The 19,713-nt window shown below is 39.6% G+C and overlaps 1 protein-coding gene across 1 annotated transcript in view; it reads right to left on the reverse strand.

Moving 5' to 3' along the window:
- The window catches only part of LOC140228342 (uncharacterized), a 29,704-nt gene extending 21,491 nt beyond the window's left edge, over window positions 1-8,213 (reverse strand). The window contains exon 1 of the mRNA XM_072308572.1: window positions 8,048-8,213. Coding sequence (XP_072164673.1) covers window positions 8,048-8,156 — 109 coding nt within the window. The 5' untranslated portion in view covers window positions 8,157-8,213. The remainder of the gene's footprint in view (window positions 1-8,047) is intronic.
- Window positions 8,214-19,713: the final 11,500 nt, after the last annotated feature.

Below are 19,713 nucleotides of genomic sequence, written 5' to 3' on the forward strand. Positions count from 1 at the left end.
GGTATTTTGGGACGTACCACAGGACAGTACCACAGAGCAGTACCACAGGAAAGTACCACAGGATAGTACCACAGGACAGTACCACACGACTTGTCCTGTGGTATTTTGGGACGTACCACAGGGCAGTACCACAGGACAGTACCACAGGACAGTACCACACGACTTGTCCTGTGGTATTTTGGGACGTACCACAGGACAGTACCACAGGGCAGTACCACAAGAAAGTACCACAGGATAGTACCACAGGACAGTACCACACGACTTAATTGTCCTGTGGTATTTTGGGACGTACCACAGGACAGTACCACAGGGCAGTACCACAGGACAGTACCACAGGAAAGTACCACAGGATAGTACCACAGGACAGTACCACACGACTTGTCCTGTGGTATTTTGGGACGTACCACAGGGCAGTACCACAGGACAGTACCACAGGATAGTACCACAGGACAGTACCACACGACTTGTCCTGTGGTATTTTGGGACATACCACAGGACAGTTACCACAGGAATTGTCCTGTGGTATTTTGGGACGTACCACAGGACAGTACCACAAGGCAGTACCACAGGATAGTACCACAGGACAGTACCACACGACTTGTCCTGTGGTATTTTGGGACGTACCACAGGACAGTATACCACAGGGCAGTACCACAGGACAGTACCACAGGAAAGTACCACAGGATAGTACCACAGGACAGTACCACATGACTTGTCCTGTGGTATTTTGGGACGTACCACAGGACAGTACGACAGGAATTCCTGTGGTAATTTTTGATGTATACAACAGGAGAGTACCACAGGAACTGTCCAAAATCCCACAGGAAAATCATAATATGGTGTTATTCCACACAGAAGTACCACACAGCATATTAGATTCGTAAGTACCACAGAAAAATGCTACGGGATATTCTTTTTTTTTTTCTTAACATCTTATACCAGAGGACTATCACATCAGGAGAATATCAAACAGCAGTACCACACAGGACTACCACACAGGAAAATTGTAAGGCAGAATCTACTGAAATTTATTATAAAAATACAAACAGAAAAGCACACATTAATATTCCTCAATTAATTGATAGATGAGTTATGCTGTGAATTATAGCAATTGATTTGCCATTACTTATCCTGTCCTATACTCCTACAGTATTACCTATTTAGTGAAAGTGCTGAAGTAAAGCATGAGAAATTTCATAAGGACTTCTGTGGTACTTTACTCCTGTGGTACTCCTGTGGTACTCCTGTGGTACAAATTTTTACATAGCTCATGAATATTCATAAAAAGCACTCTAGATTTTAGAAAATACATATATGACTTAAAAAGTCAAAGTATTAATGATGGAACTTACTTTGAACTTTATGAAAGATTGTCTAATTATGTTATGTTATTCCCAATATCATAGATATTGTTATGAAAGTGTAATTTCATATCTTGATAATAAAGTATAATCGAGTTAGTAACCATGCCTTAATGCTTTACGGATAGACGGCCATATATATATGTACTGATACAGTCGATGGCTACCTAGGAATAGAATATGACTATATAGATCTATTATAGGACTATATTGGCAATTGGCCATTAGACTCTCGTTTGAGGTTATATGTTAGGAGTAGGACAGGTTATTGTAGGGCCATGTTTGTCCTGAAATCCATCACTCACCTATCAGGAATATTCCTTGATATGTGACTAAAATTCTCCCAGATTTTTTTTTCGATCTATCCTGTGTGGTACTCTCCTGTGGTACCATGGAAATGCTGTGTGGTACTGCCCTGTGGTACTGTCCCAAAATACCACAGGACAGTTCCTGTGGTAATGTTCTGTGGTACTAGTCCTGTGGTACTGCCCTGCGGTACGTCCCAAAATACCACAGGATTTCCTGTGGTACTGCCCTGTGGTACGTCCCAAAATACCACAGGAATTCCTGTGGTACTGTCCTGTGGTACTGTTCTGTGGTACCGGTCCTGTGGTACTTTCCTGTGGTACTGCCCTGTGGTACGTCCCAAAATACCACAGGAATTCTTGTGGTACTGTCCTGTGGTATGTCCCAAAATACCACAGGACAATTCCTGTGGTACTGTCCTGTGGTACTGTCCTGTGGTACTTTCCTGTGGTACTGTCCTGTGGTACCGTCCTGTGGTAATTACCACAGGAGTACCACAGGACTTTTTCGTAAGGGTCGTTACGAAATCAATGAACATTTCGTCGACGAAATGAAAAAAAAAGACTGATTTCGTAACGATATAGGCCATGCGACACTTGGCGCCCCATACAAAACTATGGTCTTTGTCCATGGTTTAAACCATGGTTTCAACACTGTACCACCTTCGTGACTGAATTCGGGCCTATAGGGCATCACAATATCCCAGATTTATAGGATTGGTGTTCAGTAAAATTACCCTTACTAGTCCTAACAATTCGTTATGAAGCCGCCTTCTACTATGTCATTTGTAAACTGTGTAGTCAAATGGCATGTTCTTTTATCTGATTACTCTTCTTCTTCTTCTTCTTCTTTTTTTTTACTTTAAAGACCACTGCGAAACGATAACTTCTTATATCGGAATAAAGCACAATTATGAAACGTCTATAAGGAAAACTCTGATCTGCAACTTCAATTGTTATGCTTCATATTCTATCTCTGAATGGCGCAGTTTTTCTGGATGTCTTTTTCAGTTTCCTGTATACATGGTATACACCTCAGAATAAATATCCATGTACTGACTGTAATAATATGTGTTATACGTAGAGGCCATGCCCGTCAACGATGCATGCACATTATCATACTAACGGATTCACATCAGTGGCGTTAAAACGGCCACAGGAAGGAAAAGTGTTCATTTTGGAGTATAAGCACCTTAGAGGAAATGTTTTAAAATCATATCCGGCTGAATTGTGAAGTATTGAAATAGTAGTTACATACATTGGTAAATGCAGACTCTGTATATTAACTAGCCACGAATCCCTTTCAGACACTAGCCAGGTGGAACTCCTATTATTTTCTTGTACACTCATGAAGCCATTAAAAAAAAAAAAGATTATCATTCTCAGAAGTGAAATAATTTGCAGACAGTCGGAACACCTTCCCTTTAACTATGGAGTCACGCATGGTCGTATATAGTGGCTGCAAACTTTACCATGAATTTGGGATCAAACCGCTCTACGAATGCATCTGGCAGCTTGAATCTCGCAGAGAGCAAACATTCGGCCATTAGTTTGTCTGAGCAGAGAGGAAGCGGAAAGCTTTGGGTCGCCGGTTTCGCTGTGCCGTCTATCCCCTGTCAGCTATTTCAGGAGTCCACAGAGCATCGTCAATGAAGTGGTATTCTGAACGTAATGGTATAATATTTTATGGTGACACTTCGGGTGACCAAAAAAAAAATGAAACTCATTCAATGAACTGGTGGTTCTCTACAGTTCTTCCGTATTGCTCATCAACCATTTACTGTGAGCGAGAGTCAACTTCAGGCTTTGTTAGCGAAACATTTTGGCCATGAGCATGACCTGACTCATACCAATTCGTCAAGGTGACTAATGAGTAAAAATGTTGTACATTCGATTCATTGTTTGTTCCTAAATCTTTCCGTGCCAGGGAATTTGTGTACAACATCATCATTTGGGTTTTCTGTGCCAATCGGCACCCAAAGAATACAAAGGATTATCGACGGCAGACTTTGAATTTTGAATATTCTTCATGTAGGCTGAACGACGCCGAAGAAACCATTCTCACACAAAATGAGTGAGTCATTCACAAGTCTAATATGTGGTTGATTGAAAGCAATGTATTCACTTTATTATGTTGTTGATTAATGATTTAACACTGCGACACCTATCACCCCTCGTAATGTCTAAACTTCGCATGTTTAAATAAATAGTGTACCCTGAGCATTGGCTCTTATCGCATCATTGATCGGAGCACTGTGGTAAGGCTCAAGGCTCTAGGTCCCGAGATCGGCGGTTCGGGTTCGAGTCATTGAATGCAATACTTTCTTGGTTCATATCTTTGCATAAGACATATTAATCATACCCACAATGTCCATCTTGACCCAAGTGCATAAGTGGATGTGTCGCTATAGTTTACAGCGGCTGCAGCACTACAAATTTTAGCTTTTCATTTACACAATATATGAATATGATTTTTATCATCATGATTAACATACTCTTATTGTAAGAATTATTACTTTTTTTTATAATTTCCATTATCATCATCATTATCATGATCATTACTATTATTGTTGACATGATGATTGTTAATATTGTTTCTATTAGCAATGATTGTCATTATATAAAGACAAACACGATTACTTCATTCTGCCAAGCCATGCCATCAATGAGTTATTGTATATATTTTGGCAGCTATATAGGGCCAGCAAAACACACTTGCTGAAGTGTTCGGCTGTAACGGAGCAATACACATACTATGGGCATGTAGTACATGCTCCATTCTTTCTTGCCTCTTATAGGACAAGTAAGTTTGTGAGTCAGTGCTCACAATGTGGGCATTCAAACTACGAAATCATTTAACAGAGAATTATGAAAAATCAGCTACTGCTTACAAACCACTGAAAATGTTTATTAGTTTTTCAACTAGCTTTCCTGTGACTTTTCCCCTCCGGATACCCCCCCCCCCCCCCATCGGCCATGCAGGAACATGGAAAGTTTTTTGACAGAAGTTAACTAACCCAGTTTGCTCGACTGAATGCTGCTCAACGGCTGCAGGGCAGCTTCCGGTGCCTCAGTGGTGCCACTGAGCTCGCAAGGGATGTTTATCTAAATGTTTCCGTTTCTGACATGTGCCGGTGAATTTGGACGCATCTTGCTGAATATCGTTGTTTCGCTTTGCCCAGGTGGCAGTGGGCCAAAAAAAAAAAAAAAAAAAAAAACGGCTTTAAAGGTGATCTCACTTTTCAAGACAATTATGTTTTGCATGGAAAAAGTACAAATGCCAAATTCCCAGCTCAGTGATTCGAAGGAAATCAGAAACTTTGGTCACTGTTAACTAACAAAGCATATCCCATGATGATGGTGTCATAATAGCATCACGGTATGTGAGTGTGGCGTAATTTGTGTACCCTCACTATCATACCGATTGCGGTTTTGAATCATCTTTAATCTCTGTACCCTCGGCAGAAAACTCTTTTTAATGATTTCCTCAGGATATTTCTGTGATGTTCTGTCTTACGCGCATTCAAAACGAGCTGGAGTCGAATCTTTAATGGGAATCACTAACTTTCATCAGTATTCATACTTCGATTTGCTTTGCGTTCTTGTAATACGAAATGTTTTTATGCAAATCAGCCAACGTCTTTAACAAAGTCCTGGTTATATGTGTTCGAGTGAAATTAGTTTTCTTTGAAGAAGTCTTTGCCCTATTTTGTCTCCTCCTCTATCTATCTGTCAGTTTGTCTGTCTGTCTCTAGTTCCATAACTGGCCCATGCAAGCTTTCTCCGCAGTGGACTAAAGTTCCGAAAAAGTTAACCTCTCGTCTCTGCTGGATGTATGCGTTTTATTTAGTGTATCAGCCCCCATGAAACTATACAAACTTATGTATATATTCATGTTTAATTTGTTAATTGTTAATTTGTTAATATGCAGTCAACATGAATTGGTTTTGGTGACCACGAATATTTTCCTCTTATTTGTAAGTACATTGAAAAAAAAAAACTCTAACTGGGGCCCACAATCTACAAGCTTCGCTTTTCAGTGGGTCTCCCATCTCCATCCTCCGATTAATGTGTTTTTATCACTTTAATGCTTAGGTATGATCCCCTTCTAAAGTATAATGTACCCCCTTTTATTGATTACTTATGCTGAAATTCTTTACTTTCATGTACACTGTGGATATGATATGGTATTGATTATGTTGAGATGGAGAAAAATAAAAATTAACTTGAACTTGAAATGCCTGAAGTTTCTCTTCGTACTTGATCTAGATGTGGCATTGAGGATTCTCATTACGGAGCAAAGCCTAGAAGACCACTTCGTCCACTACGTGTTTACCTCTCCACCTTTGTCTTGAAGCTGTCTGGGAGATGCTTGAATTGTTGAAAACTTTGAAAAAGTTTCTGCATGCGATCACAAAATGACGATTGTAACGGACAATTAATCATGACAAGTTAGGACAGTTTAAAAGTAACCTGTCCGAAAGAAGACAGCGATAGGACCGAAGTTTTGACAAATGAATCACTTCACTACCTAATTTACAAAACAAACACACTAGTCCTACATTGAGGATATACTTCACGTTGTTTGTTCCTAAATTGTCTAAATTAGCAATACTTTCAGATTTCATTTCAACTCTGCAAGCCTTAATGATTTCACAACATTGACAATTTTATCACAGCGATATTTACCCAATTAGCAGCGACTAAAGTTAAGGTCTGATTTTTGAGGATGAACGTCTAATATTTGTTATTTTTCTATCCGATTCTGATCCTCAATTGCAAAGAAATAATGACTATCTGACGTGTTCGATGCGTCAGTTAAACGAGCAATTGAGGTCATTATACACAGCAGCTTTCCCCGCCCTTTCCAAGAACGGTAACAAAGCCTCCAACGGAATAACAAATATCTGACGCATGCTTTAGTGACAATTCCTCATAAAATCTTTGCCGTGTTTGTGTGTTGGAACCCGAATATCGTGACTTACACTTAATGAAAGAGGTACGCTAAAGGATGCGATATGAAACCCTTGGGGGCAGTGTAATGAAGCAATCATGAGCTTAAGTCAATAGAAGCTGTAAAATTTTGCACAACCTTAAATATTTCTTATTAAAATTATATAATATTTCCGAACGCAGCCTATTTACAGGTGTGTTGGCTAACTGAAGCTGGGGTAGCGCACGAGTACACACACGGGTGTAAAAGACGGAGCAACCTCTGACCAAATAAAATGATAGATGCAACACAGTTATAGATGGACTAGATGGAGGAAAATGAATGTACTACTAGACACGACAACCATTGTGTCATACTCATAACATCCACTTCTCGTTGCGACCGGGATCTCGAAAGATGTGCGAACGATTATCACATTGTTGATTGGGCAACAGAAGCTGGGAGCAGAAGCAGCACACCTGAGCAGAACCTGACATTGCACATCACAATAACACTAGAATGATGAGGAGAAAGATAGCCATCAGCATCGACCATGTACGTGCAACATTTCACAAAAGAGGGCAAAGGTTTGGTCGTAGAAACAACCCGAACTGTGTCCAGGTAAAGGTTTTATTTTCAATTTTTCGTTTTTTTTTTCTCTGTACCAGTGGATGGATATTTGAATCAATATCATTCTGTTCGAGCGTATCTCTCTGCTCTGACATAAAGAAGACGTCTCAACCTGAGGATTAACAAAAGCAGAGGGAAGAAACATCAATGCATAATGGCAGAAGTAATCACAGTCATTCAAAGTTTCATTCCTTTAGCTCTTCATCAAGCTGACGAATTGAAAAAGAGAAAACACCTGCCAAAGTTCTGCTTTCAATCGGGGCTTAGTAGCGACTTGGTCGCGGTGATTCAAGGTTTCTCAGAGGCAAGCTGCGCGCTATCAGGGTGCAAGCACCACGAGTGAATTCTTGCAGCGTCGAATGAGGGCAAATTCTCCCCTATCATAATTCTATGTTCCCAATTATCGCCCACGAACCTTCCTTGGGATAATCAGGTCTTTCCAGGGGACGTTCGAGATTTTGAAAATAGCACTTTGGCGGAAGAAACCCAAGCGGCAATTACGTATTGGCATTGGCGGCGCTCGATTATAGAGAATTTGCGTTCCCTCCCAGTTTGGCTTAGTGCACGTGAAAGAAATGTGGTCGCGTTTTTGTAGAAGATTATGGGTACATAAAAATCAAGAAGAAAATTCATAAAACGTCTTCTGCTTCAGAAGTTCACACCCTACGTTGTTTGACTAGCTGTAGCATTACTTACAGGTATCTGTATAATATGATGACCTTCTCGTATAGAGATTATGGTATAATAAAAATAATGTTTGTCAAAGATTGATGGTCCAGATATAGGCACATTAAAGAAACTAGACCGGGGCATCTCACCTTGGGGAATTGCATTTGCGAAGTCGTGGTGCAGCATCAACCCGATGAGGAAGAGATACTGAGCTAGAAGCCCAGATATCATGGAGGGAACGTATCCAAAGTACTGCATAGTGAATTCCGGGAAGTACGTTTGAATCTCGATGACTGTCAAAGACAAAAGACACCACTCATTCTGAGCAATAAAGAACGTTTTCCATCAGTCCCGCTGATGGTGTCAGAGATGTCAACGCCTGCTCCGGTCAGGAAGGGTTGATCGTTAGCAGCTCTGGTGTCCTGTCACCTAGAGTAGCTCCAAGCTGACCGTTAATCCGTGTATTGCTCCAGCCCGGCATCTACGTCCAGCCGTTGATGTTGCTAGTGGTAGGCTAAGGCATCTGAACCTTGACATCGTTTTGTGGTGCACAGCAGTCTACCACAGTTCTTCTGTCGTCTCCAAGGCTGTTCTGTTTTCCTACAGCGTAATAAGCTGACGATATAAGATAGGAAATGCCTTGAGTTAAATCGTCCTCAAGAAATGATTTCCGAGCATATGAAAGAGCGGCCAAGTTTCAGGTTGCCTTCTGCAGGTTTGCCAAACCGCAGACGTCCCCGTTACATAGCTGGTTGCCGCCGTCACGAAGGATATATCGTCTAAACTTTTGAAATAATCACGTCCCGCTGTAGTCGTTCGCGTTCGCTGTCTGGTTATTCTGACGGGAAGACTTCTCTGGCAGTAGATCATGGCAGACCTGTTCGACGCACCGCTCCTCTCAGTGCTGATCAATTGTGGCAAGTTGCCGCGAGCTCCGCGCAGTGAGCACCTCTTTCCATCGAGCGCACATTATTCCTGCTCTCCTGCGCTTAGCGAGCGCAGTTGGCACGTACGCTCATCAGATCGCCAGAATAGCGGCTTTACAGCAAGTACTAGTATAGGATGGCAACCCGAGAGGGCTGTTCCGCGCAATAATCGAGGTGGACGCAGGGAGAAGCGATGACATCCGCGACCCGCTAACTTAATTTGAGGACACATCCTCCATGCTCGGGTGCGAGCTAAGAGCCTACATCCGCCGCGCGCCACGGAAGGGTGGCGTGCATGCTGAAGCCACAGATAACACGCGCGCGCTCTGTTTCTTTAAAGTTGACGGCACAGCAACTCTTTTAACTTTGGCCCTCTACGAAATATCCAATGATAACAGTATCACCGACATGTCACTCTCAGGATAACGCACGAGGAATGTTTGATTTAACGAGTTTAGTTCCGGAATACTTTAACTACATTATGAGGAGGAGCAATTGAGTATCACCCTCTTTTTTTTTATTCCTTTCACGTGGCGCTATTACTATCCATTCAAAACATCTATATCTTGCACAAATTGCTTAGGAAAGGAAACGTTATAATGTCCACATTTATATTGAGACATTCCCCAATTTACGTCAATGTCATGCTTTTTGACTTCATCAATGGTTAATCCTCGTAGGTTATACCTGTATACTCTACAGCTAATTCATTTATTTTGTTCACAAACAACCGACAAAGTAAAGCAGTCAGTTTACAAAAAGTTTCCAAAGATAGTCTTTTATTGAAAAGAAAAACTATCATAAGAGAATGTTTTGTGTTTAATACTGAAACAAAATATTTCATTTCTCATAGAGGCGTGTTTAAATACCATTACCCACTCACGCAGACACACAGACACACATATTATATACATGTATATCTTTATGTATATATATATATATATATATATATATATATATATATATACTTGTCTATTCATATACTATACATTTGTATATTATGATAGGACCTATTTGAGAATACGGAGAAAGTTTGGTATTTTATCCAACTTTACGTAATCAGCTTACATTTAACGCTTTCATTTTTAGAGATATAGTTAACAACATGTTCATATAAGTTGAAATCAGCATGTGCGTTTTCTCTTTTTTCCACATTAGTATATCCATATACATAAACAGTATAAAAGAATAACCATTGTCCCCTTTGAGAAAATTATATCTTCTGCTAAAACTTAAACAATAGTTCTGCATGTGCAACTATACGCATTCTTAACTTTGTTTTATTTGATTTCGAACCAGTTGTAAAAGAGAGTTCATAAACTGGCCCGTTGAAGTAGATCAGCTGACCTCCCTAGCTAAAATCCTTCACGTCGTGACATTTCTATAGCAGGGTCGATGGTGAAGGAGAAGTACAGACGCAAGTGCGATCGGATGTAAGGTATCGCTTTTAAACCACGGGATGTCAGATTTTTCTCTCTCGTTATCAAGTTTATCTGTCTGGCTTCAATTCATCTATTTTTTCTTTATTATTATCATTATACCTCACTGGCTTCGGCCGTGTTTTCACTCGTTATCTGTCTCATTCTATTTTCCCCCTTTTCTTTCGAAAAAGAAAAAAGAAAAACATGCTTCACAGTCCGAGAGTATCTGAGGTTGCCGGCGTTTTTTTTTTTTTTTTTTTTTTTTTTTTGGGGGGGGGGGGAGTTGTTTTGTTCTGTTTTTTGCAATATCGCAACTTCCTTGACAGTACTTTTTATCACGTGCCCGCTTGTACTTAACCAATTTATAATTAGCTACATTGCAAGAGGGGATTGTCTTGCGCGTGATGTTATTTACGTAGAACGCCTTCGAGTTCGGCACTATAATTATGTATACAAACCCTTCGAACAAGAAGTGGCTCGAGCAGGAACTTGGTATCGCTAGACTGAAGCATTCGGATACCAGCGAAACTTTTTCGTTTGGTAGAATGCTATTTGCGCACTTTATTATTATTTTTTACCCATTTTCATGGCATTTCTCTTTTATGGGAGGGTAAGGGGGAATGAAGCAGCCAGCATTGAGGCCGCTTTCAGGCAAACCGAAATATAATTGTACTACGTATATCATATTTAGAAGTTGTATAGATATACGACATATTGTTATGAGACTATTCACACCAAGCTGACGTATATTCATGCAACGTATATACTACAAATGTACATGAGAGCATTCAGACAAGAAGTCCCAATAAGTTAATCGTATGGCAGCATTAGAACTTTCTAATTTTCATATTTTATGGGAAGCTCATGTGAACTAAGTCTAGTAATGGTGGACCGAAAGGGAGAAGAGGTATGCCCTTCCCACACGAGGGAATTCTAACATTTTTTAGAATTGATGTTCAACGATCTGGTACACACTTTTGGTGAAATATTTGGGAAATCTTTAAACCGAAAAAAAAAAATCTATTTCTACCACATAGGCCTATACCTTTCGCAGAATAGGCCTATACCTTTTTTGACGCGTCAAGCAATTTCATACAACTACATCGTAGGCTAACTTCACATCTCCGGAGTCATCTTGACGGCCATTTTGAAAGCAATTTTTACGTCTCTTTTTTTTTCTTTTGCATATAAAAGATGAATAAACTCTGCATAAATGTCAGACTTTATTCATCTTTAAAAAAAAAAGGCTGTTTAGCTGTTTTGACGCGTCAAATAATTCAACTTGTTGTACACCGTAGGTTAAATTCACATCTTTGGAGTCATCTTGACGGCCATTTTGAAAGCAATTTATATGTCTTTTTTTTGCATAAATGTCAGACTCTCATCTTTTCAAAAAGCTGTATAGATTACTATTGTTGGTACGTTTTTCGTCTGTTTTGCATAAATGTCAGATTTTCATCTTTTAAAGAAGTTGTATAGATTTGATGGCTACTTTGGCAGCAATCTTGAATATTTCAAATACGAAAGCGTGGCCATCTCAAATGTCTCTATTATTTTGTCACCATTTATAGGAAAACATAAATATAGAATTAAGTTTTAGCCAGTGGCAATTTCGACGGCCATCATGAGCACCTCAAAACACTCAAGGATGACGGTACGTGAGAATCGGATTGATAAGTGACTGATGCACTTGTACTTCAGGTATACTTACAGGTAGGGAATCCCATTTGCATGCCTCAAATGAAGAGTTGTATAAATGCAGTGGTATGTTGAAGAGAGTATCATTTTAGAAACTCCCATAAAGTATTGAAAGTGGAAGGTAACATTTAGTACATTTTTATTGACCGTTAGATTTTGAATTGAATTTTTTTCGGGGCTCACCGTAAATTCCAGTACATTATAGGCTACCTTTGCAGACCCATGCACTGCATGTGTGTCCATCATGTATATTTTGTGAAGAAAGTTCATCAAAACTTACAAACATTTCTATATTCATTCTTGCCACACACTCTATTTGTTATTACATCAGCTCTTATACTTTCAGATTTGTGTTTAAAGATAAAAATATGTTATTACATCAGCTCTTATACTCTTAGATTTGTGTTTATAGATAAAAAAAAAAATACAGAAGACTGCAACAAAAAGCCTTAAGTGTGGCTCACACACAGAACTACTGAGAAGTTGAGTTTTGTGCATTATTCAAATTGTAGATAAATTTCTCAGCAGTGGCAAAAACAAGTCCCCTGAGGTTCATATTTAATGTTTTGCTGCATTTTGGGAGGTCTGTAAAAGGTATCCCCTACCTTTAACGGTAACGATTATGCAGTTTCGCCATCGTTTGGTTTTGTTCGATATTGTGGTGGTGGTGTTCATGTGGTTTGTTACTGCTGGGCGTGAGTGTGGATGGTGGTGATGGTTGTGGCGGTGCATACACTCCAGTTTTGCTGTCGTGCTTTTGGTTTGTTCGGGATCGTGGTTGTTGTGGGTGGTGTCGGAGGTGTGGGTGGTGGTGATGATGATGGTGTGTGTTTCTGTGATTGGTGTGTCGGCCTGCGTGGTGAGCTTGTGCTGTGCGTCCACTCACAGCGGTCACAAGGGAGAAAATTCCGCCCAACCATCCGGGGGTTGCATCTCTTTTATTTACTCCTGGCGTTCTGCATGAGTGATCCCCGAGTAGCCTAGTCTTTTCTTGCCAGCCGCTTTTCCTAAAATCTAGAGAGAACAGTGTTCTACAGCCCGTAAGCCTAGTCTTATCTTGCCAGCCGCTTTCTCTAAAATCTGGAGAGGACAGTGTCCAACAGCACAATCACATTATGTAGGGTGATGTGAAAAAGACTTGCGTGTGAAGACCAAGCCCTTTATTGTCCGGATCAAGTGCAAACGATGCAGCTTCAAAACAAAGAATTAACCCCTCGAAGCCACAAGCCCAGGATTCCAGTAATTCTGTTGTGCAAGTTGTGAAAAGTGATTACAGTTTCAATACACCTGTTGATAGACCTTAATACCCGCAGTTGAAAAACAATACACCTGTAGCTAGACCTTATCCGCAGCTGAAAAGGAACTTTGGATACCAAGCATTTTTTAAGTATGGTCGAGGATTGGAGTTCAAAAGACAGGCTTGGTCATTTGCTAATGCTAGCAGGGTGTTCTTTAAGGATTGCATAAGATCACCACGGTTAAGTGTCGAGGCTCTCTGACAGTATTTGCTTAAAATGTAAGAATACAAGAGTTACGCCCTATTCTTATAATAAACACATACAAAGTAAGGTAACTCCATGATACAGGACCTACCTCCAAAGGACTGACAAGTTGTCCATATATTATGTTACAAGTACTTAATTGGATAACATCTCCGGCTCTTTCTATCCCTGTTGGGGTATGCATGTTATAGTTCTTCACATGGGTTTCAAGGCATGATTTCTTCCTCCGATAACTTCTTCTTGATACATTATTATGATTTATGATAAAAGGTACAACTTGCTTGTTGGCTTGTTTGTTTGTTAATTTTTAGATAAACCTTTCTGGAGTTTTTTTTTTCTGAGCAGCAGCGAACCCCGTGATTAGCTTAATTTGAACTCTCCTTTGCAGAGATACCTGAACTAGCTATTATTTGCTTTTGCGCAATATTTAAGATGTTTCAAATTGCGCCTCTCTTAAATTGAGTACTTGAAGTTTGAGAGCTGATGCACATCTCACACAAACACTGTTGACACTATGATTATACATTGTCTTAATAGCCAATAACATGTAGATCAATTATACTGTATTTATCTTAGTTAATATTGTACCGATAGCCTCCTTTTACGATGTCATATTTGCAAATAAATAAATAATGTTCTATTCAGTACACATACAACGTGCATTTAATGTGCGCATATGAATACATATTGTATACAAGAAAAAATATGTTTATGAATTTATGTATGTTTATTGATGGGGTACACGTACATGGACAAATAAATGATAATAAATAACAATAATAATGATAGAATGTATAGAGATGTATATAGATATATAGAAAATAGATAGAAACGTGTAGAAAAAAACAGCACATAACACTGCGCAAACACAGTTTTGCTTTATCATGCGGTAAATTAACCTTGCGTATAATGCCATGAGCAGGTATGAGTGTGCACATGTAACTTTTGTATGATGTGCATAGGCACGCGTGCCAACACACCATCTATTCCCCTATAACTGGACCCTGGTACTACACTTACCATTGTACGTGCACCAGCTGTAGGAGTCAAAGGCTGATAATGACCACGAGAATGCCCATTGTACTGTACTCCCAAAGCATTCCTCCATATTACACTCTTACATGAACACACAACGCACCTTCGTAAGACACCATCAGACCCAAACCCTGCCACACACGCACCACCGCACACAAGTGTACCATCCTTCCAAGTATATCACATGATTCCTCTTCATCCCGTCACAGACAGCCATAACACAACCCAAGCAACCAGTACTCAAGTCCGCCAAGTGCAGGTAACCTCACTAGACATGATATGTTTATGTATTTCTGCTTGCCATTTTCTGTCATAATATGTCCGTGTATAGTCTATGCCCATTATGTTTATGCTTATTAGGTGATACGCTATCAGCGTATCACCTATTGTGATTGTCAAAATCTCTCTTTATTAGGTGATACGCTATCAGCGTATCACCTATTGTAATTGTCAAAATTTCTCTTTTTTTTTATTCTTCTTTCTTTCTGCCACATTTTGTGTCGTCAATATCTCAACAATGACATCACGGAATGACATGACATTTTCAGTCAACATGTCTCATAACAATATCTAGCCACAATAAGGTTTTCATGACAGTAACATATCTATGACGTCATCTAGGCGCCATTTTGTGATTTTCGGACCTTGTCACATGATCAATCATAACTTCATAACTAGATGTCATTTCTGTATCATTTCCGCTGGACATAAAGTTCAGGTCACGCTCTATCTTACTTTCTAACGCTAGTTACCCAGGTCATCATTAGGCGCGCGTAAGCGCGCGTCAAAATTTTAAAAGGCTCAAAACGACTTCCCAATGGGAAATCTCGAAGTTTCAGACAATTATAAGCGTTTCAAACATTTTCTCGCGTGCGCGTCCGTCCGCGCAATTTCGCGCGCAGAGCGCTTAAGAAACATGGAAATGCAATTTTTTTGACTGATTTGGATTCCTGATACTTTGAGTAACAGTATCCATTGATTTCCGATCGATTTCGACCCATAACAAAGGAATGCACAGGCGTCAAAGTTGAAATTCCGCACGCGCGTCTTTCTGCAAATATAGTGAAAAAACATGTCTTTGTTTATTTCGTCATAGCTCTTTAAATCGTCCGTTGACCCTATATTTCTATTGCATATTACAAAAGCATATGAATTGTAAATAACATTCCAAGTATCAATATTGCCAGAGAAACGCGATGACGTCATCAAATCGTCATTTTATATAAAAAAAGTGGAATTGATTTTTTTGAGGTACTGTTTCTGACATTCATTTGCTCGTATCTCTGTTGTTTAAGCTCAATATTATCCCAAATTCAGATATGTTGTACTTTGAACATTTGTCTCTCAAGTCCATGTGATGGTTTTGATATATGATGACGTCATCATACTAGAAATTGTGATTAAAGGTAAAGACTCAAAATCAGACAAGTTTACGTGTTATGTCTATGGGAGGTGATTTTTTTTTCAAACCATGCATTGACTTGACAACGTTTAAGCACCTTTACCTCATCTGATTTTGCTCCATTTCCTCTGAAACATAAATATGTTGTAGCTGAGACAATAAGCTGCAGTCATCATGCATTTTATATTTTCAAATCTCCTCATCAGGTCGACAATTTTGTAGTTAAAAACTGAAAATGAGAATGCAATCTGTACGGAATGATTCCCGATTGTTCTTTGCAACTGTATATTGGTCGAATCCACGCGGCCACTTGTGGGAAGTTGAATAGCGCCATCTCAGTCAGCACTGTCACGACAGTATAATCATACATTTAAGTTTCGCAAAGAATCTCCAGGACAGCCATATGGCGTAATCGCTTAGCGCGCTGGGTGTTCATAACGCCATACCGGAAGGCGAGAAGTTCGACTCCCGCGGAAGTTTTCTCTTTCTTTTTTTTTCTTTTTTTCCGGCAATTCAGCTTTACTCCGATGTCATTTATCGTATTATTTTACCAAGTATACGTAACCCGTGAACACGGCTGCTCTATTTCCCTCGTTTTGTATTGGAGTTTGGAGATTGGGTTTGCTTCATTAATTTTGTCACACTTAATGTTGTAAATTGCCCCTTGTTACAGTGTCCCGCTTGCCACCTTTCGTTTGCTCTTTCCTTTTCTCTTCATTGGTTCTTGTAATATTGTAACAGGATAGGTAGGAACATGTACGTTTAGATAACTGGCAGGAATGGGAGCTGAATTGATTAACTCTAGTCCAGGTGTATGGCGTCTCGCTCATCTCTTTGAAATTCCAGGTTGTTATTGTTTGACCCAATAACGGAGTTGTAGACAGGTTTTATGTTGCTATAGAGGTATCTTGTGCCACATGAATGGAAGGCATCACTGTTTAGTAGTAGTAATGAACTTTTTCATGTTGTAAATGATATAAAGATATGAATTTCACATCCAATCTTCGGGACAGCCGTGTGGCTTTATAGTCGCTTAGCGCGCTGGATGGTCATTATGCACTACCTTAGGACGAGATGTTCGGGACCCGCAGGACGCTATTATTTTTTTCTCTCTCTCTCTCTTTCTTTGTTTTTCTTTTGGCAGTTCAGCCTCATTCCGATGTCATTACCCCACGACACACAGTCACTCAAGTTCCCCCCCCCCTTTTTTTTTTGTCGGAGGCTGGAGGTTGGATTTGCTTCATTTATCATACGTAATGTTGTAAATTGCCCTTGATATACAGTGCCCCGCTTGCCACCTTTCGTTTTCTCTTTCCTTTTCTCTACGTTTGTTCCTGTTACACTGCACAAGACAGGTCGGAAAATAATTTACATAACTCAACTGGAGCAGGAATGGCAACTGAATAAATTAACTCTAGGACAGGTGTATGGCGTCTCGCTCGTCTCTTTGAAATTCCAGGTTGCTATTGTTTGACCCAATAACGGAATTGTAGACAGGTTTTATGCTGCTATAGAGGTATCTTGTGCCACATGAGTAGAAGGCATCACTGTTTAGTAGTAGTAATGAACTTTTTCATGTCCCTCCATGTCAATTATAGTGTGTTCAAAGGGGTTGTGTGTCTATCTGCCAAAGAAAAGGAAAACCTTATTTTCGCCATGGCTATTTCTCTATACGTAACCGTAGGTGATGAGTGTTGTTGGTATCTGAGCAGTGAATAACACAACATCAGGCTAAAATCCCCCTTTTATACGCGCTAAGCGTTCAATTTGATATATCTTTATTTATGTAGTCAATCACTGCTAATGGCGCTACAGAATTATGTTATAACACCTTTCACTGAAAGTTTATAAAGCAAAGTTTATGGACAAGGCAAGCAATTGTACATGAATAATACCAATGATTTCAGAGGGAAATTATGGTATACCTAAATGTAAGGGTATCATTGCTTTGGAATTGCTGAAACAATATCTTGGCACGAGGTCTTCCACCTCTAATAACTGATCCCTTTAAAGATGTGTCGGTCACGGGTGATCGTCATGATTCATCTTTCACGTAGAAGCTTCCGTTCCACACTCTTAGTTCGAGAAGACTTACCATCATACTTCAAATTGTGATTAAAGGTAAAGACTCAAAATCAGACAAGTTGACGTGTTATGTCTAAGGGAGGTGATTTTTTTTTTTTAAACCATGCATTGACTTGACAACGTTTCACCACCTTTATTTCAGCTGATTTTGCTCCATTTCCTCTGAAACTTAAGTATGTGGTAGCTCAGACAATAAGCTGCAGTAATCATGCATTTTATTTTTTCAAATCTCCTCATCAGGTTGATAATTTTGCAGCTAAAAACTGAAAATGCGAATGGAATGTGGACGAAACGATTCCTGATTCATCTTTCACATACATAAGTTTACATTCCTCATATTTTCTCGTCGAGACGTATGGCCGAGAGGATAAAGGCGACGTCACAAGATACGTGAGGTTGCACACGTACGGGTTCGAACCCCATAAGAACACGAAACAAAATACTTACATCTTTTGCTTTTTTTCTTTTATGGAGTATTCACCTTCGTCCATGTAGAAATCACGTTTTCATGTAAACGTACACACACACACACACACACACACACACACACACACACACACAATATCCCTTTGTTTTGTGTTGGAGACCACATTGCTTTGACTGGCAACTTGGACTTGAAATTACAAATGTTAAAGTGAAGATGGCTCTTAAAAGACCGCATGGCCATGTTTGATTTTTTTTTTTTACAATATAAAGACCTATTGGTAAATATTCATTCACATATCCTTTCCAATCAACTTACTTGGACACGCCGACACCACACGAAATTTTCAATTGGTTGCATGACAGAAACAATTTCATCTGAATTATGTAGGACTGCATAAAGAATTGGACTTCACGAATATTTCTCAATATTATATTATACTTCAAGTCGCTACTTAACATTATTTTCGGTGTCGATCACTGAAAATGAGAATGGAATCTGGTCGAAACGATTCCCGATTTATCTTTGTAACTGTATATTGATCGAATCCACGCGGCCACTCGTGGGAAGTTGAACAGCGCTATCAGTCACTTGACGTATATCGCCAAAAAACTGAATATCAATGTAAATTTGTGTTGTGTATAGCATACATAGATAGATTTAAGTTTCGCACAGGATCTTCGGATCTTCCGTGTGGCAGAATCGCTTAGCACGCTGCGTGTTTATAATGCCCGACCGGAAGGAGAGAAGTTAATCGAGTCCCGCAGGACTTTTTCCTTTTATTTCTTTTTTCTTTTCTTTTTTCAGCAGTTCAGCTTCACTCTGATGTCATGAACACAGCTACTCTATTTCCCTTGTTTTGTATTGGAGTTTGGAGGTTGGGTTTGCTTCATTAATTTTGTCACGCGTAATGTTGTAAATTGCCCCTTGAAACAGTGCCACGCTTGCTACCATTCTTTTTCTCTTTCCTTTTCTCTTCATTTAGATTTTGTTCTTGTTATACTGTAGCAGGATATTTAGGAACGTGTACGTTTACATAACTAACAGGAATGGGAACTGAATTAATTAACTCTAGTCCAGGTGTATGGCGTCTCGCTTATCTGTTTAGAATTCCAGGTTGTTATTGTTTGACAAAAACGGAGTTAAAGACAGGCAGGGAAGGAAGTGACTTGATATTGCTTCATATTATATGAGGAATTTCGGGCAATACCTTTCCAATTAGTGTAGTGATTTTGACAGGGTTCTCTGTCGTTTATTTTCGTCATGGCTGTTTCACTAGTTTAGCCATAGGTGATATGTGTTGTTGGCATCTGGGAGAATAG

This window comes from Diadema setosum, chromosome 1, assembly GCF_964275005.1.
Source record: "Diadema setosum chromosome 1, eeDiaSeto1, whole genome shotgun sequence".
Classification (NCBI taxonomy): domain Eukaryota; kingdom Metazoa; phylum Echinodermata; class Echinoidea; order Diadematoida; family Diadematidae; genus Diadema; species Diadema setosum.